The 25,475-nt window shown below is 42.9% G+C and overlaps 2 protein-coding genes across 2 annotated transcripts in view; one reads left to right on the top strand and one right to left on the bottom strand.

Moving 5' to 3' along the window:
• Positions 1 to 23,035, bottom strand: part of nit1 (nitrilase 1) — a 27,876-nt gene extending 4,841 nt beyond the window's left edge. The window contains exons 1-3 of the mRNA XM_084312404.1: positions 22,714 to 23,035; positions 21,726 to 21,899; positions 21,218 to 21,454 (exon numbers count right to left, since the gene is read on the bottom strand). Of these exons, the coding sequence (XP_084168530.1) occupies positions 21,218 to 21,454; positions 21,726 to 21,814 (326 nt within the window). The 5' untranslated portion in view covers positions 21,815 to 21,899; positions 22,714 to 23,035. The remainder of the gene's footprint in view (positions 1 to 21,217; positions 21,455 to 21,725; positions 21,900 to 22,713) is intronic.
• The window catches only part of pfdn2 (prefoldin subunit 2), a 16,654-nt gene continuing 13,729 nt past the window's right edge, over positions 22,551 to 25,475 (top strand). The window contains exon 1 of the mRNA XM_084312405.1: positions 22,551 to 22,703. Within this exon, the coding sequence (XP_084168531.1) occupies positions 22,623 to 22,703 (81 nt within the window). The 5' untranslated portion in view covers positions 22,551 to 22,622. The remainder of the gene's footprint in view (positions 22,704 to 25,475) is intronic.

Raw genomic sequence — 25,475 nt, 5'->3', positions numbered from 1 at the left:
ACGTTTCTATGGAACCATAGAGAAGTGCCCGCGTGGCGTGGTTGATTCAACGTCAAGGTGAGACCGAGGTGGAGGGACATATCAGGAGGACGCGGACAAGAATGGTAAGTCATAATGTTTAATTTAAGCCAGCCTTGGCCCTTATTATTATTAACCCTTTACCGGTCACTTCTTGAAATACCTGGAAATTCACAATTTCAACTCTAGAATGTTATTTTGGTGCTATTTCAAAAGTTATCTACAATAAATAATAAACTAAAAAAATCCCCCTGTAAATTAAGGTTACCCGAAGTGTCTGTGAACAGGCCCTCGACCAGTACCCTAAAAATGTGGGGGCTATGGGGCATATTTTTCCTTAGGGGGCATATCTATGAAACTTGGCAGGCTGATTCATAACATAAAATAAATAATAAAATGTATTGGGAGTTTTCTTGAATTTGCCTTGCCATGGCAACAGTAGCCGATAAAGGCCCAAAGAAGAATAGCGGACAAAACTATATAACTACATGGTACTACAGGGTAATACATGGTACTACATGATACTACATGGTACTACATGATACTACATGGTACTACAGGGTACTACAGGGTACTACAGTTACACAGGGAAATACAGGGTACTACATGGTACTACAGAGTACTACATGGCACTACAGGGTACTACATGGCACTACATGGTAGTAGTAATACCCTAAGTGTGACTGACTAGATGCATCGGGCATATGTCTAAAAATGGACACTATGTCAATTCACCTGAAGGGGCATATGACTGTTTATGGCTTCACCACTTTTTAGCTAACAACAAATCCTGATTTCACTAATCCTATGCAAAAAACACCTATCCCATCCTTTACAATGATTGTTCAACTGCAAAAATTTGTAAATATTATCAATTCACCATGACTTGTTGAGGAAATAATGGATTTTGAAGAGTAGAAGCAGGTGCAAAAATGTGATTTTCTTTTGCTGTGGTGAAAAGAAGGAAGTTGCAGATCCCCAGGGTCTATCCTGATTGGTCAGATGGGATGGTGACAATATTTGTGTCATAGCCTGACCTGTGCTGATTGGCTGGAAGAAGTTTTTTTTCATAGATTAAAGATCCCCCCCTCTCCCACCTGGCTAAATATATTGTATGGGGAAGTGGCCAAAAATGGTTACTTGGCTGGTAAAGGTTTAAGAATACTTTGACTTGTTAAGCCCAGCCTCAGGCTATTATTATTAAGAATACTTTGACTTGTTAAGCCCAGCCTCAGGCTATAATTTATTATTAAGAATACTTTGACTTGTTAAGCCCAGCCTCGGGCTATAATTTATTAAGAATACTTTGACTTGTTAAGCCCAGCCTCAGGCTATTATTATTAAGAATACTTTGACTTGTTAAGCCCAGCCTCAGGCTATTATTATTAAGAATACTTTGACTTGTTAAGCCCAGCCTCAGGCTATAATTTATTATTAAGAATACTTTGACTTGTTAAGCCCAGCCTCAGGCTATTATTATTAAGAATACTTTGACTTGTTAAGCCCAGCCTCAGGCTATAATTTATTATTAAGAATACTTTGACTTGTTAAGCCCAGCCTCGGGCTATAATTTATTAAGAATACTTTTGACTTGTTAAGCCCAGCCTCAGGCTATTATTATATATTTTTTTGGCCAAATGTTTTTTATTTTCCCTTTTTTTACATAAAACAAGACAAACAATACAATAACAGTAATAATCAACGATAAATCACAGGACAATAACAGAAATAATAATAACAATAATGATAGTCCAGTAATTAAATCAGAATCAAAGTAGATTAAAAGATTAAAAGACATAAAAATAATAAATACAATACAATACATGGGCTCTTGCTCGTTCTTCACCCCCCCCTCTCCCCCCTCAGGACCCCCACTTGGACTATACACAGGGATTAAAGCAAAAAAAATCTCCTGACTGAACTTTTTTTCAGGCCAAGTCATATTCTTATTTTAATCTCCACTATTTTTTTTAATAGCGTTAGTGTTTTAAGGGAGCCTACTTGTAGAGCCTACTGTCCTGACTGACTATAGACCCTACTGTTGTGGTTGTTGTGCCAGGCAGGGAGGCTGTGTGCTGGAGAGCGTGAATGCAAGTCTTGTGGCTAGCTTCTGATTGATGGCGAGCTAGCACCCTTTTCCCATTACTTTGAACCATGAACTAAACGTCTTGTTATCATACAAACAAGGGACTAAACACGTTTAGCAATTATGCCACAACAACAATGGACAGTCTCCTCCCCACCGTTTGTATATATTTGCTTATCATATATGTGACAAATGTAACAGTACTATACCTGTAAGTCAAGGTACCGCGAGAAATAACACACGTCCTGGCTCTAACTGTTTACATCCCACCCAGCGCGGCGGCGGCGCAGGCGAGTGACGTCATACACTCCACCGTCGCGGCGCTTCAGACAAAACACCCGGATGCATTTATTTTTATCAATGGGGACTTCAACCATGTCAGACTGAACAAGACCCTGACAAACTTCACCCAGTATGTCACCTGCAAAACCAGGGGAGACAAAACTCTGGACCTCCTGTATGTTAATGTGAAGGAGGCTTTCAGTGCGACTTCCCTGCCCCCCCTCGGCCAGTCAGACCACAACCTTGTGAGGCTTGTATCCACATACACGCCTCTCATTAAGAGACAGCCTCCGACCACCATGTCTGTCCCACAGTGGTCTGACGACGTCGATTTGTAAATCTGGTATGTCATAAATGTATAGATGTAGCAGTATTGTCTATCTGTATGTCATGTGTGTCATATATGTTATGATGAATTGAAAATGGGGGACCCTGATGTAAACAAGACAAAAGTATTTCTCTGGTCTGCATCCCCTTAACAATTGTGTGTATTGAGCCGTACTCTATTGTACCCATTCTGCAATTCTGTTAATAAAATGTTCAATCAATCAATCAATATTTAACAGATTGCAGAATGGGTACAATACAGTATGGCTCAATACACACAATTGTTAAGGGGATGCAGACCAGAGAAAGACGTTTGTCTTGTTTACATCATCAGGGTCCCCCATTTTCAATTCATAGTGACATTTATGGCATAGGGACATACTACAGTCTACAGGTATATAGTACTGTTACATTTGTGACATATACGATATGCAAATATACAGTAATGTTACCCATATATCCTGACAGAGATTATACATATGATGGGGAGGAGACTGTACATTAGGAGGGGGTGGGTGGGTGGGAGAAAATATACAGTACTGTTACCCATAGATCCTAACAGAGATTATATACATGATATGATGGGGAGGAGACTGTACATTAGGAGGGGGTGGGTGGGAGAGAAATATACAGTAGTTACCCATAGATCCTAACAGATTATATACATATGATGGGGAGGAGACCGTACATTAGGAGGGGATGGTAGAAAAAAGATATACGGTGGGGAGAGAATATATGGTGGGGAGGAGACTGTCTACAGATACACCTGTGTGATGTTGCTACGGAGTTAAGCTGATTGATTGATTGATTGAAAACTTTATTAACAGATTGCAGAATGGGTACAATACAGTACAGCTCAATACACACAATTGTTAAGGGGATGCAGACCAGAGAAAGACTTTCGTCTTGTTTACATCAGGGTCCCCCATTTTCAATTCATCTGGACATATATGACATACATGACATACAGATAGTCAGTACAGCTACATCTATACATTTATGACATACCAGATTTGCAAATACAGTACTGTTTGTGATACAGAAGGAGTCAGGAAAAGGGAGTATATACATTTGACGTAGAAACTGTACATTGGAGGAGGTTGGGTGGGGGGGGGGGTTGGGTACACTGGGATATTGACAACCATACTGGGTAATCTACATTGGAGGTGGTTGGGGGGGGGGGGGGGGGGGCACACTGTATATACAAGCAAAACTGTACATTGAGGGGCTAATAAACTTATACTCACAACCACAGCAGGGGACTCACATATTGTACTGTGAAGTAACACGACAATGACAAGTGTTTCTGTTTTTGACATCGTTGCGGCACACGGAACAAGTTAACAACTCACCACTACAGCCCCCAGTAGCGCTGCCTAGCCAGTCTCTTCAAACGTCCTCTCCTCTCTAAACTTTCTTTTGTTAGGTGGTCCCGCTCATCCTTTTCATCTGAGAACCCCGCGGTGGGTTCTCTTTTTAGTGGCCGGCTTACTCCTTCCATTTAACCGACGCTATTAAGCTAACGTTAGCTAATCGGTATAGCAGCGAGTGCAAGCAGCGTGGTGGCTGTGACGTAGGTCAACAAGCAGAGTTGACTTGACGCGCGAGGCTGCAAAAAAGGCGACTCGTTAAACCAAAACACGCAGTTTTTAATTATTTTACATGACTATCTTGTTACCCTGCCATGTGGTGGACAGACTTCTCAGACCTCGCAAATGTGTAACTCGCCCAATAGACTGCAGCTGCAACCGCGGAGCGAGCCTCCGGAGCGAGCAGCGTCCTGTCTCTCGAGTCGCTGAGTGATGACTCTGCTTGGCGCGGCGCGATTTTTTTTCTTCATATTTGGCGCCTCTGATTGGCTCAATTTTGTTTAAATGTGTATGCATCTACAAATCATATTATACCAGGTAGCCAATTCCGTCAGACCGCGAATCAAATTGACTGATCTCCCCAATCAAATTGACGGAAATCCGTCTGGAGACGGAATGCTTTAATGCATGACTATACATCCACTACTTCATTCAGCACCAGGAAATTCCTAATTTATCTGTGTTCCTTTATCTTATCCACCACAGCTACCCATATTGCAATGCTGGCTTCGTTAACACCTAAAATTCGTGCAGTGGATATCTCTAGATAAATCACATCGAGATAGGTGAGAATCCATACCTTCCGGCACATTTTATCCGGTTGAATCCAGCGTGACGCTATCAACTTTTTGGCAGCCATAAGACCCGCCAAAATTAGTCTCTTTACATGTACAGAGGTCGATAACTGAGAAACATCATTCAACAACAATACAGAAGGCAGTATCGGTATGGTCAGAGACAAAAATTCTGATAATAGAGTGGTGACATTTTCCCAGAAAGTTTTGACAGGAGGGCATTCCCAATACATATGCATATATGTACCAATAGCATCGCTTGAACACAAGGAGCATAGAGAGTCCGGTCTGAGACCCATTAAGTGCAATCGTCTAGGGGTCAGGTAAGTCCTATGAACAAAGTTAAGATTAATCTGTTGGTGATCTGGGTTACGTGATGAAAGCCGAACATTTTCCCAGACTACATCCCAATCAAAATCTGCTTCCAAGTTTGGGATATCCTTCCTCCAAACAGAGTCTAGGGGAAGGACCTTATATGAGGACGTAAGTAAGTGGCGATAAAAGTCAGAGACAAAACCTCTCGACGTCTCCTTGTCATAAAAGAATTTGTGAAATCTGTGGTGCTCAAGTGGAACATCTAATGGGACTCTGTGAGCCTTCAAAGCTGCTCTTATTTGTAGATAGAAGAAATAAGTGGAACTGGTGAGGTTAAATTTGTTGAATATATCTTGATAACTGCGGAAACCATGGTCATCGAAGACATCCCCCAATGTATGTATGCCTTTCTTTTCCCATCCAGGGTATCTGATAGGTTGTTGTGCAATAAGGAGTCAATTGTTATTAAATAGGGAATGCCTGTGCCATTTATGTCGGGCTATTATTATTAAGAATACTTTGACTTGTTAAGCCCAGCCTTGTATATTTATTATATGGCTATCATATATTTATTGATGGCAATGGTGATAGTTGTACTGTACCTACTTAAATATGCGTAGGCTTGTCACTTGTGGTTTCGTTTCACTGATGCTCTGACACGGTGCTACTCAGTGTGTGTGTGCGAGTGTGTTTGTGTGTGAGAGAGAGAGAGAGAGAGAGAGAGAGAGAGAGAGAGAGAGACTGTCTTATCTCTTATGCGCACTCATGTTTTGAAATGTGTGTGTTGGTTTACGGGAAATTCGTTTTCTGAAGCCTATATTTTATGTCACTGTTTGAGTTCTTGAATGGGAATGTATGCCCCCCGCTGTTACCATATGCCCCCTGTTAGATTGGTTCTGGCACAGACTCTGGTCTGACAGCAGTGGAGGCAATACAATATTATGTATTAACCAATGTGTACCTTGCATTCATGCAAATACTTGAATCCCTTTCATGTCATGGGGCAACTTGATAATTGAGTGAGAAAACACTTGTTTAAAATACTTTGTTTGATTTGTAACCAGTTGGTGGCAGTACAATATTTGAAACGATGCATGTACCTTTCACTCACATGCAAATACTTGAATTAATATGAATGAATAATTTCATGCCATGGCCCATGGGGCAACTTGATAGAGTGATACAATTAATTGAGTTTATTATTAATTAAATTTATTGAGTGATAAAACACTTTAAAATACTTGTACAGCACTACACTGGCTAACATGTTTTAGGTTGGTTAGACAGCCCTTGGGTGAACAATTATTGTTGTAATTAGGAATCTCTTTTGTAATGTCTATCAATATAATTACATTTTTATTTCAGTTTTAATTTTATTTATTCTATTTTATCTCTATTGTCTTGTCATTATTGCAATACGTTTCTGTCCTGTGATGTCTTGTGTATTATTGTGTTGTTGTGTCTTTCATGTGAAAAAAAAAGACTTGTACGGCAGTGGTGCCAATAAAATATTTTCTATTAACCCCAATGGCTGAAGAGTTGTCTGATCTGCTATTGGTAAAATAATGTAACCTAATATACTTACATTTATACCTTACCTGCTACAATTAGGCTACCTGTCTAGATAAACCCAACTTCCTTTATACTTACCGGTCATATGTAGCTATACATTTTTTTTAAATGCATGTAAAAAATATATATATAAAATTTTACTTACGTTTTTTTTTATTATTTTATTTTTGGTGCCCCCCCCATACTAGCTCATGCCCCCCCTAAAAAATTCCTAGAATCGCCATTGCATGCTGGACCTACAAAAGGCCTTCGACACTGTCAATCACTCCATTCTGATTGACAAGCTAAAAGCAATTGGTTTTGATAGTCTATCAGCGAGCTGGATGCAATCCTACCTGGAGGGGAGAGAACAGATGGTGGAGGTAAACGGTACTCTACCCCCCCCCCCCCCCCCTCCACGTGTGCTGTGGTGTTCCACAAGGAAGCATACTAGGACCGTTACTGTTCCTAATTTATGCAAATGACATGTCGTCAGCTTGTGACTGCAACTTGTTCCTGTTTGCGGATGACTCAGCCCTGCTGGTCTCTGACAAGAACAAGTTACAGGTTGAAAAAACCCTCGGAACTCGGCAGAAACTGCACCTACCTGGCTCGCTGATAACAAACTACCATTACACCTGGGTAAAACAGAGTCCATTCTCATCGGTTACAGTGGTTACTCATCGGCTTCTCAGTTACAGTGGGTGACAATATTGTCACAAGGAAAGATGAAATTACATACCTGGGTTCCATCCTAGAGGCAAATCTTTCCTGTGACAAAATGGCATCCAATGTAATCAAAAAAGTCAACCAAAGAACTAGATTCTTGTACCGGATCTCCTCTCTGGTAAACAAGAATACCCTGAAGACTCTGGCAGGAGCACTCATTCAAGGGTACTACGACTATGCTTGCACCTCATGGTACCAAAGCACCTCAAAGGCACTAAAAACTAAATTACAAACATCTCAAAACAAACTGGTCAGACTACTGCTGGACCTTACTCCAAGAACCCACCTTACCCCTGCCCACTTTGACAACCTAGGATGGCTTAGAGTAGACGACAGAGTACAGCAACTTGCAATGGGCCTGGTCTACAAGATACACTACACCATACCCGCGTCCGTACAACTAAAAAGGGTTGTCCTAGCGGGCGTCACAGCAGCGAAGAAGCTAATAGCATTGAGGTGGAAGGAGCCTGAGAAGCTCACAGTGATTAACTGGTCCCTAAGGGCCCTTTCTCACTCACTCTATTCGTTTCTATTTCGTTCCGTTCTTCCCGTACCGAGATCTGATCCGAACTCTCCCCCCCCCCTCTCCCCCCTCTAGTTTGTGTACACACTTCATTCTGGGTGCGCTCTGGGTTTTGTTTACGGTTTGCGTTTTGAGCTTGTAAGCTTGCCGTAGTCGATGATGTCACGCTCGAAATGTAAACACAGGAAGTGTTCACACGGAGACTGGAGAATGGATGTTGATATAAAGATACAAATAACTAATAAATATGAAGTTATATTTGAACCTCTGTTGTCAAGCCTTGTCAATATAACCCACCCCCATTTTCTCACGAATGGAACTCTGTTGTAGAGTCCGCTTTTGATCGTTTTGCAGCGTTAACAATAACGCTAAGCTAACGGCTAACGCTAACGTTACTGCAACATACTAGTAACTCGCATCGATTATATTGAATGTCATTGATCTACTGGTCGACCGAAAATGTAAACGGGAATGTCTTAACACGACTGCGGACTCTGGATGTTGATATAAAATGAACAAATTGCCAATAAATATGAAGTTATATTTTATCACGAATGGATGGTGTTGTAGAGTCCGCTTTTGAGCGTTTTGAGCGATCTACTGGTCGACCACGGCCGACTTGTTGGGCACCACTGGTCTAATAGAAATAAATGCATTTGAACAATGTTATAGACATAGCAATGGCAAACAAAATTTATGACGTTATGTCAGCACCAGGCGCCACGCCCGTGAAAAGGTACAAGCTCGCAAAGCCACACCCCCCGTTCTCCCGGGACCGACCCCGAGACCACCTCTGCCAGCTGGTCCCGTTCAGCGGGGGGGTGAAACGATTCAGCGCCGTTTCGCACCACAAAAGTGGTGAGTGAGAACACTGCCCCCCGTGCTCCGGGACGGTGATTCGGTACAAAAGGCTGAGTGTGAAAGCCCCCTAACACTGTTGGATGTGATTTATCTTGAGATATCCACGGCGCGGGTGATTGGGGTGGGGCAGGCTGGGATTGACCTGTGGTTCGCAGCAGCTGAGAAGGTCAGGACCGCCGTGTGCGGCTGAGCGGGGGTTGGGGTGCTTGTTCGGGGGAGTCCGGCGGTCTCGTGGGAGGGGGAGGAGGAAATGTCTTGTCTGTCTTGTCTTTTGTGTTGTTCTCTTGACTATAACTGGGGATTTTATTGGGGGGGAACTATTTAGCTATTTCTTCACTATTTGGACACTTTTACACGGTTCCTGTGAGTCTAGGGAACACCTCTGTAGGTTTTTGTTTTCAAGAAGGTTCATTGTTTTGTTTTTCTAGTCGTGTACTCAAAAGCGGCGTTTTTCTACCTCAGGACCTTAGGCCGTTTTGAGGCTGGGCTCCAACCACTGTGTGACCCGGTGGCTTCTGCCACATTGCTATGCAGCTGGGAAATCTCTGACATCACTGATATGCACATTTTGTGATGACTCAGCTCGGTGAGGGTGAATGTTGTGAGGTGAATTGGAAGAATGGGCCTTTTTGAGAATTAGAGATATACGTTTTATTAATATAGGGCCACACGGCCGGGAAACGGTGCTGAATACTGGGAAAGGCCATTTATTAGATAGTACCCCTTTAAATTTTAAAAGGTTGTACTCTGTTTTCTTTTTTGTCTTTATAATTTGTTATTTCTGTATTATTATTGTTTCTGTTATTTCCCTGTGAAGTTCTGTGTATTGTTATTGTGGTTATTGTGTTGTTTTGTTTTCATGTAAATAATAATAAAAAAAATGTGATCAAAAAAAAAAAGATACACTACACCACTAAGGTACCTGTAGAGGAGCCAAAGCTATATATTTAGGTTATTGTATTATATGAATGTTTATATGTTTATTTTTATAACCTTACATTGAAACGGCATTAGGAATATTGTCATTGAACCGTCTTATTTGTCATAATAGAACATTCTAGAACATTTGTGATGTCACAGTATGTCATAATCAAACATTCTATTTTATGACTTATACTTTATTGCATATTTTTTCTTTTTGCACACAGTACTTCAGGACAATACAATGAATGACATATTTTGCATCAGCATGGGTCAGTCCTGAAGGACAACAGACACCTGGACCCCTAACGTCTAGGTTACACTGATACCCCCCATATGGGGGGGAAGACAGAAAAAAATAAAAATAAAAATAAAAAATAAAGACATTAGAATAAGTAAACCTAAACAAACGAAAAATTCTACCATAACAAAAAATAAATAAAAAATAAAAAATAGAAAGATAAATTAGACTAAGCCGAGAATATAATGGGAAGTAGTACCAAAACAGAAAGGAAACACCAAACGAAAAAATAAATCTACATTCAAACATAGAGCCATTCTTGTCTACATAAACATGGTGCATTTGTCAGGTATTCTATACACATGTGCATCGTCGCTGTCTTGGACAAGTGTGCCCCTCCTCCTTTTATAGTAAGTGAAATTGCAAATATTTCCCCCATTTGCTAATATATTTGTCTCCTTTCTCTCCTAAACTAAAGGATATTTTCTCATAGGCAGCTACCCTACCCAGTTCTCCACTCCACTCTCGGAATGACGGGCCTTCTGGTGCCTTCCAGCCTCTCATTATGATCTGTTTGCCTATCATTATACTAGTCTGTATCCAATCAGCTAGGGGCTTTGCGATATGGCTAAGACTGCAGGGATCCCCCAGGATATATAAACCAGAACAGAAATCATACTCCGTCCCTGTGACCTCTGTGATGTAGTCATGTATGTCAAACATAATCAAACATTCTAGAACATTTGTGATGTCACAGTATGATGTCATAACCAAACATTCTAGAACATTTGTGTATCTATATATATTCAACAATTCTCCGTTTGAGGGTGGGGTTGTTCCTAGGGAGGTGTTTGTAGGGCGTAGGATGTATAGGGTTAGGGCATTTGTTCATAATCCTCTTAGGTGCTATAGGTGCCAGGAGTTTGGCCATATAGCTACCACGTGTAGGAAGGGGCTGAGGTGCGCTAGGTGTGGCGGGGAACATGAATATGGGGAGTGTGGAGAGGGAGTGAAGCCGAAGTGCTGTAGTTGTGGTGGGGAGCATAGTGTAGCGTTTAGGGGGTGCGAGGTGATGATGAAGGAGGTCGCGGATCGGAGAGAGAGAAGGGAGGGTAAGTTGACGTATGCTGGGGCGGTTAGCAGGGTGGGACAGGGTAGCCAAGAAAGGGTGCAGGGGGTTGAAGGAGGGCATTTGGCAGTGAGGGTAGAGCAGGTGGAAAGAGAGAGGGGAAGGGAGGAGAAATTAGGTATTGTGGCCTTCGTGGCAGGGGTAGTTACTGGTATGGCAGAGGCTAAGGGTAAAACAGCGATGGTGAAGATGATCGTTAGGATAGCGGTTCAACATCTGGGATTGGAAGGTCTGGACTGGAAGGAGGTGTATAGTGAATTGGCTGAGGGGGCTGCGAGGGACAAGGCTGCGAGGGACAAAGCAGCCCAGGATAAGATAGCAGGGGGCAAGGTGGGTCCCGCGGAGGGGGGCTCAGACAGGAAGTAGCAGCAGTAGCTGCACTCCAATGGTCAATGTAGTTGATGACGGGGTCAAGTTCAAGTTCAAGTTCAAGTTCTTTAATAGTTGTCATACAGAAGTACAGAATACTTTCATACAAAATGCTTCTTACTGTTACGCTCCAGAGACTGTGCTAGACAAGATAGTATCAAATAACATAATAACATAATATAGCATGAATTTAGAAGAAGAAAATGAGGTCACAGTTGTTCGGTATAGACATATGTACAATGTTCTGAGTTACCATATAATATACAATACACAATACTATGCAGTGTACTAATGTACAGTACTATCTAGTGCAAAGCAGAAATGGGATGAGGTACAATTTTAGGTACAATTTACAGTAAGGTGTACGAGTTGTAGTGCAATCCTTCATCCATAAATATAAAGTGTGGGGAGTGGGTGCTACAGTGTGTTTGTTTAAAGTGGGTGTGTGCTATAAAGTGTGTGTAGTGGGTGCTACAGTGTGTTTGTTTAAAGTGAGTGTGTGCGTGTGGATGTGTGTGCTATGTGTGTTTGGTGGTTGTTGTTGTGTAGTGTTCATTCATTGTTCGTTTAGCAGCCTGATGGCCTGGGGATAGAAGCTACTTCTGAGTCTTTCTGTGCTCGCCTTGAGACTCCTGTATCGCTTGCCTGACGGCAGCAGTTCAAAGAGGCAGTTGTTCGGGTGGCTCGAGTCCTTAATAATTCTCTTAGCCTTCCCCTTGCAACGCTTGTAGTAAATGTTCTGGAGGGTGGGGAGCCCCCCTCCAATTGTGCGTTCGGCTGAACGTGTCACTCTTTGTAGTCTGCTTTGGTCTTTTGCAGTGCTATTCCCAAACCAGGAGGTGATGTTGCCGGTCAAGATGCTCTCTATTGTACATGAGTAGAAGTTCTTAAGGATCTTCTGGCTGACTTGGAACTTCCTTAGGCGCCTGAGGAAGTAGAGGCGTTGTCGTGCCTTCTTCACCACACTGTTAATGTGTGTGGTCCATGTCAAGTCCTCGGATATGTAGGCTCCGAGGTACTTGAAGCTGTTGACTCTCTCAACCGGTGCCCCGTCGATGCTGAGGGGGCTGTAGTCCTTGACCCCCGACCTCCTGAAGTCCACAATCATCTCCTTTGTTTTGCTGACGTTCAGGGAGAGGCTGTTTTCCTGGCACCATCCCGCCAGGACCTTGACCTCTTCCAGGTAGGCCCTCTCGTCGTTGGCAGAGGTCCAGTAGAAGAAGAAAAAGAAGGTGAAGAAGGAGAAGAAGGAGAAGAAGAAGAGCCCATAAGAAGAATTGCGGAGGGCAGTAATACGCCACGATGCGTCTACTCTGCCGGAAATTCAAATAAGAAGAAGAAGAAGAAGAAGAGGTCAGTGTGCATCTTGAAACAGTGCTCAGCAGTACAGGGCCCCGTTCCCCGTACCTGGATAACTGAGTTAGCTGGATAACTTTCGGTCAAGCCTGACTTAAGCCGGACCTTCCTGTTCCCCGAAGCTCGATTGTCTAAATCACCATGACAACAGATCAAAAAGTTTGAGCCTGGTCGGGAGCAGGGTTAAGTTCAAGTTAGCCGGATGAACCATGGCCACGCCCCCGCAAAGAAGTGACAGCTCGTTTCCTGAAATGATTCTCACAGTCTAGGATCTGCATTATACCATTCTGAATTACGTTTTTGTGCTCCATTCTTCCAGAGGGGGCTTTTGAAATGTAAAATAGACCCAAAATGCTGATACTAAATTCACTTTGTCCTAAATAATGCACGTTATATATACCGTGGCGCTCGCTAGGTGCGATGTACACATTATGTGGTTATTTTAACAACGCGCAGCATTGCAAATGTGAATCCCGCGGGGATATCCTTAATGATTGAAACCTATCGCTCGTTTGGCTCTGATTCCTTTCATATTCTCCGCTGTGGATGAGGAGCGAGGAAGGAGAGGAGCGCCTGGATTTTGTTTAATTCAAGCATAAAATTGAAGCGTCTATGCGTGGATTGTGGATTTTGTGTGATATTGTAACTGGGATTAAAATGTCTGAGATGCGCTGTTTGACGGATTTGAGAAATTGAATGAGCCGTTGACGTCACATTAATGCATTTGAGAATAAAGAGATAAAACGTCATTCAAAAGAAAAAATATTCTAAACACGGGTCTCTCGTTCATTAATGTATAAACAATGAATCTATCCCGTCTGGCACAGTGGCGCAGCGGTAGTGCTCAATCCTGGCAACCGGGCGACCCGAGTTCGAGACCCCGCGTTTCCAATATAATTTTTTGGAATATAATATTAATGATTATACGCAAAAGTAGCCTAGTTTTAAGTTAAAATATTATAAATCTACATGCATTGAGGATGTCATTATTTATATAGCTCTCAACGTGCACCAAATTGAATTATTCCTACATTGCAAAAAGAAGGAAAAGACTAGGATTCGAACCCCGGTCGTCTGCGTGAAAGTCAAAAGAAGAACCCGTTACACCACAGTGCAGATAAGTAAAAGATCCACCATACATCAATCAATGGGTAAGAGAGCCGTATCGTTATTCTGTATAACAGTTTAACTAATTATTTTCGCTAGCAAGATCTCATTTGATTATTCAATCCATAAACCTACTGCCAGCAGGCAAGTTTCAAGAAATATAATCTGATTGATTGAGGTAATGAGGGACTTAAAATTAGCCTATAGATAACGCATTTAACTTGTCGCATTTAACTTGTGTGGGGAGTGGGTGCTACAGTGTGTTTGTTTAAAGTGGGTGTGTGCTATAAAGTGTGTGTAGTGGGTGCTACAGTGTGTTTGTTTAAAGTGAGTGTGTGCGTGTGGATGTGTGTGCTATGTGTGTTTGGTGGTTGTTGTTGTGTAGTGTTCATTCATTGTTCGTTTAGCAGCCTGATGGCCTGGGGATAGAAGCTACTTCTGAGTCTTTCTGTGCTCGCCTTGAGACTCCTGTATCGCTTGCCTGACGGCAGCAGTTCAAAGAGGCAGTTGTTCGGGTGGCTCGAGTCCTTAATAATTCTCTTAGCCTTCCCCTTGCAACGCTTGTAGTAAATGTTCTGGAGGGTGGGGAGCCCCCCTCCAATTGTGCGTTCGGCTGAACGTGTCACTCTTTGTAGTCTGCTTTGGTCTTTTGCAGTGCTATTCCCAAACCAGGAGGTGATGTTGCCGGTCAAGATGCTCTCTATTGTACATGAGTAGAAGTTCTTAAGGATCTTCTGGCTGACTTGGAACTTCCTTAGGCGCCTGAGGAAGTAGAGGCGTTGTCGTGCCTTCTTCACCACACTGTTAATGTGTGTGGTCCATGTCAAGTCCTCGGATATGTAGGCTCCGAGGTACTTGAAGCTGTTGACTCTCTCAACCGGTGCCCCGTCGATGCTGAGGGGGCTGTAGTCCTTGACCCCCGACCTCCTGAAGTCCACAATCATCTCCTTTGTTTTGCTGACGTTCAGGGAGAGGCTGTTTTCCTGGCACCATCCCGCCAGGACCTTGACCTCTTCCAGGTAGGCCCTCTCGTCGTTGGCAGAGGTCCAGTAGAAGAAGAAAAAGAAGGTGAAGAAGGAGAAGAAGGAGAAGAAGAAGAGCCCATAAGAAGAATTGCGGAGGGCAGTAATACGCCACGATGCGTCTACTCTGCCGGAAATTCAAATAAGAAGAAGAAGAAGAAGAAGAGGTCAGTGTGCATCTTGAAACAGTGCTCAGCAGTACAGGGCCCCGTTCCCCGTACCTGGATAACTGAGTTAGCTGGATAACTTTCGGTCAAGCCTGACTTAAGCCGGACCTTCCTGTTCCCCGAAGCTCGATTGTCTAAATCACCATGACAACAGATCAAAAAGTTTGAGCCTGGTCGGGAGCAGGGTTAAGTTCAAGTTAGCCGGATGAACCATGGCCACGCCCCCGCAAAGAAGTGACAGCTCGTTTCCTGAAATGATTCTCACAGTCTAGGATCTGCATTATACCATTCTGAATTACGTTTTTGTGCTCCATTCTTCCAGAGGGGGCTTTTGAAATGTAAAATAGACCCAAAATGCTGATACTAAATTCACTTTGTCCTAAATAATGCACGTTATATATACCGTGGCGCTCGCTAGGTGCGATGTACACATTATGTGGTTATTTTAACAACGCGCAGCATTGCAAATGTGAATCCCGCGGGGATATCCTTAATGATTGAAACCTATCGCTCGTTTGGCTCTGATTCCTTTCATATTCTCCGCTGTGGATGAGGAGCGAGGAAGGAGAGGAGCGCCTGGATTTTGTTTAATTCAAGCATAAAATTGAAGCGTCTATGCGTGGATTGTGGATTTTGTGTGATATTGTAACTGGGATTAAAATGTCTGATGAGATGCGCTGTTTGACGGATTTGAGAAATTGAATGAGCCGTTGACGTCACATTAATGCATTTGAGAATAAAGAGATAAAACGTCATTCAAAAGAAAAAATATTCTAAACACGGGTCTCTCGTTCATTAATGTATAAACAATGAATCTATCCCGTCTGGCACAGTGGCGCAGCGGTAGTGCTCAATCCTGGCAACCGGGCGACCCGAGTTCGAGACCCCGCGTTTCCAATATAATTTTTTGGAATATAATATTAATGATTATACGCAAAAGTAGCCTAGTTTTAAGTTAAAATATTATAAATCTACATGCATTGAGGATGTCATTATTTATATAGCTCTCAACGTGCACCAAATTGAATTATTCCTACATTGCAAAAAGAAGGAAAAGACTAGGATTCGAACCCCGGTCGTCTGCGTGAAAGTCAAAAGAAGAACCCGTTACACCACAGTGCAGATAAGTAAAAGATCCACCATACATCAATCAATGGGTAAGAGAGCCGTATCGTTATTCTGTATAACAGTTTAACTAATTATTTTCGCTAGCAAGATCTCATTTGATTATTCAATCCATAAACCTACTGCCAGCAGGCAAGTTTCAAGAAATATAATCTGATTGATTGAGGTAATGAGGGACTTAAAATTAGCCTATAGATAACGCATTTAACTTGTCGGCGAGGGGATTGAGCCGTACTGCAATCTGATAATAAAGTTTTAAATCAATTAATCAATCAATGCCGTTAGAAAATCAGGATCTCTGCTATCGATAAGTGCTGGCTTTTCAACTGAAGCGGCCGCGCGCACTCATCCTGGGTCTCAAGTCTGGATCGAGTTAACGAGACTGAATCCACCTTCGAGGAACAGGAAAATCCCGGCTTCAAACATCGGGTTAACTGAATCTGGATAATGGGACTCTTGATCGACTTAGTTGAACCAGGTACGGGGAATAGGGCCCTGAACAGATAGACTAAACAACATAGATTGAAGCCTGCATTTCTAGACCCGGGTGCTTTGCCTGCCGTTTTGCTGTGGAAAGAGCCGGCAAGTTGATTTACGGCTTTCAGGTGTGGAGGAATTTTGTCATGTGTCGAGTCGGCAGTGATTTTGGAGACTGGGAAAATACAGTTTTCTTACCTTGTAGTAGTGACGTGAATATTTAGGAAAATAGCTTTAGGATCACTTCTGTAAAGAAAGACTTCGCTGTGGAAGAGAAATAAACCATTTGGATATATTTGTTTTACACTGGAGCGGCTGTGGACATTATTTTTCTTTATCAATGAGCGTACTACTCACGAGTAAGCAACTTTAACCAGTAGAGTGGAACGTCGGCCCTCATATTAGTAAGAAAACTCTGTTCCAAGAGGAAAAAGGAATCAACACGAACTACTGGAGCGCTGAAAGAAGGATAACAACAAAATATCAGAGCCTAAGATGGTTGAGATGACACAAAAGGTACATGTACATGTCAAAATACTTCCCAAAGGTCAGTCAATATACCATGACCACAACACCAGAGGGAGCTCCACAAATCATGTTAAACCCAAATTCGGCTCAAACAAGGGACTAAACATGTTTCGCAAGTATGCCACATCAATGTGGAACGCCCTACCCACAGCTGTAAAGGAATGTGAATCACTACCCACCTTCAAAACCACACTTTGAGTGCCAGCAACGCGTTTTGTCATTAGTTCATGCCGACCGCTGAGTGCCGCCAACGCTATATAGCGTTTGTTTGTCGTTGTTAGATATTAAGTAGTACTTCATTTAAGAATCAACTCCATATTTAAACAAGTCTTTATTTCCATTCTCCGGTCTAGTGCCCACGCACTAGACTCGCTCTCAGTATGCATTCTCTGGATTGAACGCACAGCGTCAGCTACTATGACGTAACCACGTAACAGTGTGGCACGTCAGTACACAACACTCGTATTCTTTTTTATTTGGCGATTTGAATTCATATTTCATCAATCGAGCCTCAGGTTAGTGTTGCAGACTCTCTCTGAGCTCAATTGGGAAGATACCGCCCCCGATCGTCTCTCCCTGTGTAACTGCACCCCTTTAGTTTAGACTGATAGGGGGGGCGGGCCAGTTTCCTCATTTTACTTTTCCGTCAAGCCAACTGAAGAATCCATTGTGATCGCCGGCCCGGAAAACGTGTGGATTATGTATTTACAGTACCCAACGCTGAATCAATAAACGCGAATCGATATTTGGAATGGCGATCAGGAATTGGAATCATCTTTTTGGATAACATCTGATCTGAGGTAAGGAATTTATTTTACCAGTCTTAGGATAATCAGAGCTATTTTCACAGCGATATCAGCGTTTGCCCTATGCGTGTGTGTGTGTGTGTGCGATCAGGAAATGAGAGAATCGATATTTCAGCCCGCTTCTATAGCGTGCATAAGTACACATATACTATCGATAATCTAGCGTTTATTTGAAAACTATTAATAAATAGGCCGAAAAATTACAACGTTTTTGTGTATGCCAGAATATTCCAGTAAATGCCGATTATCATGGAATCTTTATATTTTCCTTGAAAACGAGCTTTTCAAAATGTTATAAAAAACGGAAATTAAGCGATTAAAAAACAATCCGTTTCGACAATGTTGACTGCAAACAAGTCATTGATAAACGACGGGCAGATTAGACACATAGCCATAATTTAAGACAGAGATTATGCGTTCACAATGCTATCATTGAAGTGGGTGCCGGCATTCAACCACGTTTTACCATGTTAACCAGTGGCACTGGAAGTGTTAAAGAGCACCTACGGGAGACTGCAATTCAAAACTGGCTCCTGTAAATGTCCAAACCCAACCCCCTCCAATGTACAGTTACCCCCCACCCAACCACCTCCAATGTACAGTTACCCCCCACCCCACCACCTCCAATGTACAGTTACCCCCCACCCAACCACCTCTAGGGTTGGGCATCGTTTGGATTTGAACGATTCCGGTTCCGATTCCGATTCTCCATATCGATTCCTGTTCTGAACGATTCTCTATTCCGATTCTTTGAGGTGCAGGTCACAGCTTATTTCGCAGGAGAATTTTTTTTGTGAACATTTTAATTTTTTTTTTCATACTATTCACATTTTCAGTTGACTTGATACAGTTTAATTTGGTTGCTGTACTGTAACTAGGGTATTAATTAACAAAGTAAAAAAAAAAAAAAAAAAAAAAAAATTTAAGAATCGAAATGCAGATATGTTACTTCCAGAACCGGAAGTTAGGAACCGGTTCCTAATTAGAACCGGTTTTCGGTGCCCAACCCTAACCACCTCCAATGTACAGTTACCCCCCCACCCCACCTACCCAACCTCCTCCAATGTACAGTTTCTTCCCCCTCAAATGTATATACTCTCTTTTTAGACTCTTTTTGTATCATAAACAGTACTGTATGTTTTTAGATCTGGTATGTCATAAATGTCTAGATGCAACAGTACTGTCTACCTGTATCTCATGTATGTCATATATGTTATGATGAATTGAAAATGGGGGACCCTGATGTAAACAAGACGAAAGTCTTTCTCTGGTCTGCATCCCCTTAACAATTGTATGTATTGAGCTGTACTGTATTGTACCCATTCTGCAATCTGTTAATAAAATGTTCAATCAATCAATCAACAATAAACAAAGTCTCGGACGGGCCGAACTGCGGGTGTATTTACAAACAACGTATATGCTTCCTGTTCCGGTCTCTGCGCTACCGTGCAGGGCTGTCTATTATAGAGGCACTGTACAGCATATTCTCTACAGACAATGGCCTATCCTTAGTGTTCCATTACATCCTCATCACAGGGATCACAGGGTAGGCTAAGAACAGGTGGTTGTAATCAAATAACAAGCGATACTCATTCAATGACAACCGTGGCCAATGAGATGTGTTTATGGCATTGTGATTGTGTCTTATTGGTAGTGTGATGGAATCCCTGTGTTTGTCCTAATAATAGCTTTGTTACACCCCCCCCCCCCCCCCCCCAATCTGTCCACAAGAGAGCTGAATCCCCTTCTCCACCTCAGTGTCTCCCAGGAGGCCACTGGAAAACACTTGTCTCAGCAAAGCTCATTTAACCTACATGTATTTTGTACTTCGTGTTTCACTATTAAACCTATATCGATCATGAAGATCAGTCCACGATCGTAATCGATGAGTCCAGTTCCATAACCGGCATGACACGCCTTGAGAATGAGAATACACTGAAGACCTCTGTAGGCTCAATTTGCCTATCTAAGCCAGGATACGTCTTCAACGCGCTCACACCACATTGACTTGGGCTGTCTTGTTACTCACTGTTTGATGTTGTTGATAGTTGCATCCGATGGGTTCGAACCGGTTGAGTTTTATGGAAGGAGTTGCGTAAAGTTTCAAATAATAACGGGGCAAACAAATGAAACAAAACAGGCTCCAGACTTGTACTAAAAAGCTTTCAAAACAAACAGGCGCAGCAAAAGGGTTTCAAATAAACTCATAATGATTCTAAGCAAAGTCTTTCTTTTCAGTCTTTCATTCATTCAATCTGCGCTGTGTGTGTGTGTAGCAAGCGAGCGATTGAAAAACTGTTTCTCGTCTGGCGTGCGTTTACACACAGCTGGGCCATAATTAATAGGAGCACCATGGTGCCATTTTACGAGGCGACCAGTGGCGGCGCTATTTAGTCAAAACTATTAAATCAAATGAAATGGCTCCTACAACCTCATATTAAAGGGGAACTCCAACATTTTGGGAAATTAGCTTATTTAACATCTTCCCTGGAGTTAGACAAGAAGATACATACCTTTTTTGTCTCTGTGCGTGCATTTTAGCTTTGGGAATAGACGCTCTGTTAGCATAGCTTAGCTTCATCACTGGAAGTGAGGCAGGACAGTAGCCTTACAGTGCCTTACAGTGTATTGCAAGGTCTGACATTGACCAAATTTGATATGCATGACCTTGGTGGGCTCTAGGTCAACTCCTGAAAATGGGGTCAATGTCAGACCTTGCAATCAAAAGTTAGGGGGCGCACTGAAATTATGGCAAGGGTTATTAGCCCCCTAACTTTTGATTGCAAAGTCTGACATTGACCCCCTTTTCAGGAGTTGTCCTAGAGCCCACCAAGGTCATGCATATCAAGTTTGGTCAATGTCAGACCTTGCAATACACTGTAAGGCACTGTAAGGCTACTGTCCTGCCTCACTTCCAGTGATGAAGCTAAGCTATGCTAACGGAGCATCTATTCCCAAAGCTAAAATGCACGCACAGAGACAAAAAAGGTATGTATCTTCTTGTCTAACTCCAGGGAAGATGTTAAATAAGCTAATTTCCCAAAATGTTGGAGTTCCCCTTTAAGGCATGACACGTCTTGAGAATACAATGAAGACCTCACATTTCCCCTCACCTGGCCAGCTGCGTGTATCGTGCGATTGTGTCTCCTGTCAGACTCTCAGCCAGAGACAGGGTCTCCTCTGGACTAGATCCTATGTAGTCGAAGCCCTCTGGTAGGAAGACCATGCTGGACCCTCCATCCTTGGCCCGCTCCACCAGGCGCTGACAAGCAGAGAAGTTGGTCTCTTTGTCTGGGGTGGCCGTCACCTGGCAGACTGCAGCCACTGGGTGTGATGAGGAGGAGGACATTCTGGGGATATGTGTGAAGAAGTCCAGTTCAAAGCGGAGACACTTTCTTTCATAGAAGCATGGCAGACATACAAACATCAAACTATCCCATTGTAAGAACTAAGATGAGGTCTTGTGGTTGACCTATGTTCTCCAGTGCACCCTTGAATCTCAAAAGAAATTGAGGAATTACGGTTTCAACAGCAAATAATTGCAAGGACTAGTTAGCAATCTGGCATTCACTGGCATTATTGTTGACAAAACATTTATTTTACCCTCTTCATCCGTCATACCTGAAATGGAAACCGCCGCTGTATCTCCAAGCTTGATAGACCAAATATTTCCCCTGCCCTCCAAAACAGCACAGTCTGGGAGCATGCATGTGTCTCAAAGCTGTCACCTCCGAAACTGGACAGCTCTGCTCTCGGCTGCAAGACTCTACTTTGAACTCGGTTATGGTCAATGATCTATGAAGAAAAAATACGAATACATTAGTCCTGAATGATCAAAATGTCATCCTTTTAGCAAACTGCTGAGCAACATCGTTCAAGTGTGTCAGGTGCAACGCGGGGACGACGTGCGTTGTGTTTACAAAGTAGACTGCGTTTCCGCACAGGCAATCACACGAGACTACTACTCTAAAGTCTGTAAGCCCAACGCCCCCGCGTGATTCTTTCCCCGTAGCCTATGTTTGCGAAGACGCTCTCTGATTGGCTAGCCGCGTACAGCGAAGACCCTCTCTGATTGGTTTAGCGCCGAAGGGTCTCTTCCGCATATTCAACTGACAACAATTGATATGTTGTTCCCTAACCCTAACCTTAACCCTAACTCTAAGCATAACCCACTTCGAAAGAGGGCCAAAGCATAACCACTTTGAAGCAGAGAATATGCGTCTATACTTTCCGTAGCCGCATTTCTGCAGGACGCTCTCTGATTGGCCACTGACGGAAAAGACCCTTCGGCGCTAAACCAATCAGAGAGGGTCTTCGCTGTGCGCGGCGCGTCTCTACATTTCGTAGCCGCATTTCTGCAGACCCCTCTCTGATTGGTTGAACTCCATTTCTGCAGACCCCTCTCTGATTGGTTGAGCGAAGCCCCTCTATGATTGGTAACCTCGTTCCCAGCTTTATCTCGAGAGCGTCTTCGCAAACATAGGCTACGGAAAAAAATCACGCAGCCACCCTTCCAAGATGGCAGCGAACAGTAGCAACACGGTGACCAAACCCAGCAACAGTACTGGAGGAAAACAGTCCGGGCCATCAGCCGAACAGGTACCCTTACTTCCACCACAGTCATCTCAGTCCATCTGTGCGTTTCCTCGCGTTTGAATCGTGTCCAAATGAGGCTATAATAACGCTGCCACGCCGCACACCGACAGCTAGCAGAAGCTAACAGGCTAGCTTCCCATCGCCATGTCTCATTCCGCTGCTTCCTCACCACACGAGCGCGTTGCACTTATAGAGTTATGTGGTTTTGCACCGGATCAGGCTCCAACGAATTGCAAACTGTGAGATGTAGGTGATACGGTAGCACACGGACACGTTTGTTTTACCACTGACAAAGCAAGATCTAGTACTAGGCTATATTGACTTGACTTAACTATAACGCGAGCCTCCCATAAGGGGATATTACTGTAGGTTGACTAGCACTAGCAGACGGACTTGCTATTTTCGTCATTGTGGAGTAGAACACTCACCTCAACCCAGTGGCGGCCGGTGGGTATTCGCCACTAGGGGCGCTATACCAAATATTTTGTACAGTACAGTACAGTACCACGCAACACTCATGGCAAGACGTGAGCGATTCGACTCACGCTCACGGCAATGAATCGGCTCTTATGAACGAGTCGCTCAGCTGTTACTACAACAACACACAACCAGTCAAATAAAGTATAGTCTAGACTCTAATTCACAACTTGAAACACAATATATAAATAGAAAAGTTAGAAACAAAACTTGCCCGTCTACAAACACAGGCAGATCTCTCCCTCTCTCCTTCTCTCTCTCACACACAGCGCGACGTGAAATCGATTCGTTACACAATCAGACCTATTATATACCAAGAATAACTTCAGTATGAGTACAGGGCTGTACACATATTTTGCATATTGTTAAACGAGCCAAGGCTAGCTATTAAACTATCGATATGAATCGAAAATCTGGGACCCTGATGTAAACAAGACAAACGTCTTTCTCTGGTCTGCATCCCCTTAACAATTGTGTGTATTGAGCCGTACTGTATTGTACCCATTCTGCAATCTGTTAATAAAGTTCTCATTCATTCATTCATTCAAACATAGACGATCTCTCTGTCTCTCGGATCAATCAAATCAAATAATTAACACATGTATGTTGTCATTTTAAACAACTCACCATTCATTCATTATGCATCAGCAGCATCAGAGAGCATTTTAGTAGTTACATTTTCAACAAGATTGCTGCTATTTAAACACTTCATGGAAACGGGGTAACGTTAACCTTATGTCGACTGTAGTATTGTATGACCTCGACATAACGTTTAAACGTTAACGTTACTCCGTTCCATGCACTAAGTGGCCAGCTAAGCTAACGGAGCTAACAGCTAGCAGTACAACGGCATCAGTAGACAACGTATCATGTATTAAACTAGAGTTAAGATCGCTAATCTACCTTGTTGTTGGCTTGTTGATAAAGTATATCCACTCCATGGCATTGTCCATCCAGCCTGTGTTGATGTCATGCATTAAAGCATTCCGTCTCCAGACGGATTTCCGTCAATTTGATTGGGGAGATCCGTCCATTTGATTCGCAGTCTGACGGAAGTATTTGCATGATTTGTAGATGCATACAGATTGAAACAAAATTGAGCCAATCAGAGGCGCCAAATATGGAAAAGGGCTTTTTTTCCCTATCGCGCCAAGCAGTCATCATCACTCAGCGACTCGAGAGACAGGTCGCCTTTTTTGCAGCCTCACGCGTCAACTGCTTGTTTACCAACGTCACAGCCACCACGCTGCTTGCACTCGCTGCTATATACCGATTAGCTAACGTTAGCTTAATAGCGTCTGTTAAATGGAAGGAGTAAGCCGGCCACTAAAAAGAGAACCCACCGCGGGGTTCTCAGATGAAAAGGATGAGCGGGACCACCTAACAAAAAGTTTCGAGAGGAGAGGACGTTTGAAGAGACTGGCTAGGCAGCGCTACTGGGGGCTGTAGTGGTGAGTTAACTTGTTCCGTGTGCCGCAACGATGTCAAAAAGAAAAACAGAAACAACACGTTTGTCATTGTCGTGTTACTTCACAGTACAATATGCGAGTCCCCTGCTGTGGTTGTGAGTATACGTTTATTAGCTTAACTCCGTAGCAACATCACACAGGTGTATCTGTAGTCAGTCTCCTCCCCACCGTATATATTCTCTCTGTCAGGATCTATGGGTAACATTACTGTATATTTGCATATCGTATATGTCACAAATGTAACTACTATATACCTGTAGTATGTCCCTATGCCATAAATGTCATGATGTCAATGTCATGCATGTCATAAATGTCACTGAATTGAAAATGGGGGACCCTGATGATGTAAACAAGACAAACGTCTTTCTCTGGTCTGCATCCCCTTAACAATTGTGTGTATTGAGCCATACTGTATTGTACCCATTCTGCAATCGGTTAAATATTGATTGATTGTTATAACGGATTGCAGAATGGGTACAATACAGTACAGCTCAATACACACAATTGTCAAGGGGTTGCAGACCAGAGAAAGACTTTCCTCTTTACATCAGGGTCCCCCATTTTCAATTCATCATAACATATATGACATACATGACATACAGATAGATAATACTGCTACATCTATACATTTATGACGTACCAGATTTACACAGTATTGTTTGTGATACAATAAGAGTCTAAAAAAGAGAGCATATACATTTGACGAAGAAACTGTACATTGGAGGAGGTTGGGTGGAGGGGGGGGGACTGTACATTGGAGGTGGTTGGGGAGGGAAGGGTTGGGTAGGCGGGGTGGGGGGGTAACTGTACATTGGATTATCGACGAAAC

Source organism: Notolepis coatsorum (assembly GCF_963971535.1).
Source record: "Notolepis coatsorum genome assembly, chromosome: 4".
NCBI classification, from domain to species: Eukaryota; Metazoa; Chordata; class Actinopteri; order Aulopiformes; family Paralepididae; genus Notolepis; species Notolepis coatsorum.
Note: the sequence above shows the minus strand (reverse complement) of the source record. Positions and strands in the feature narration are given on the sequence as shown.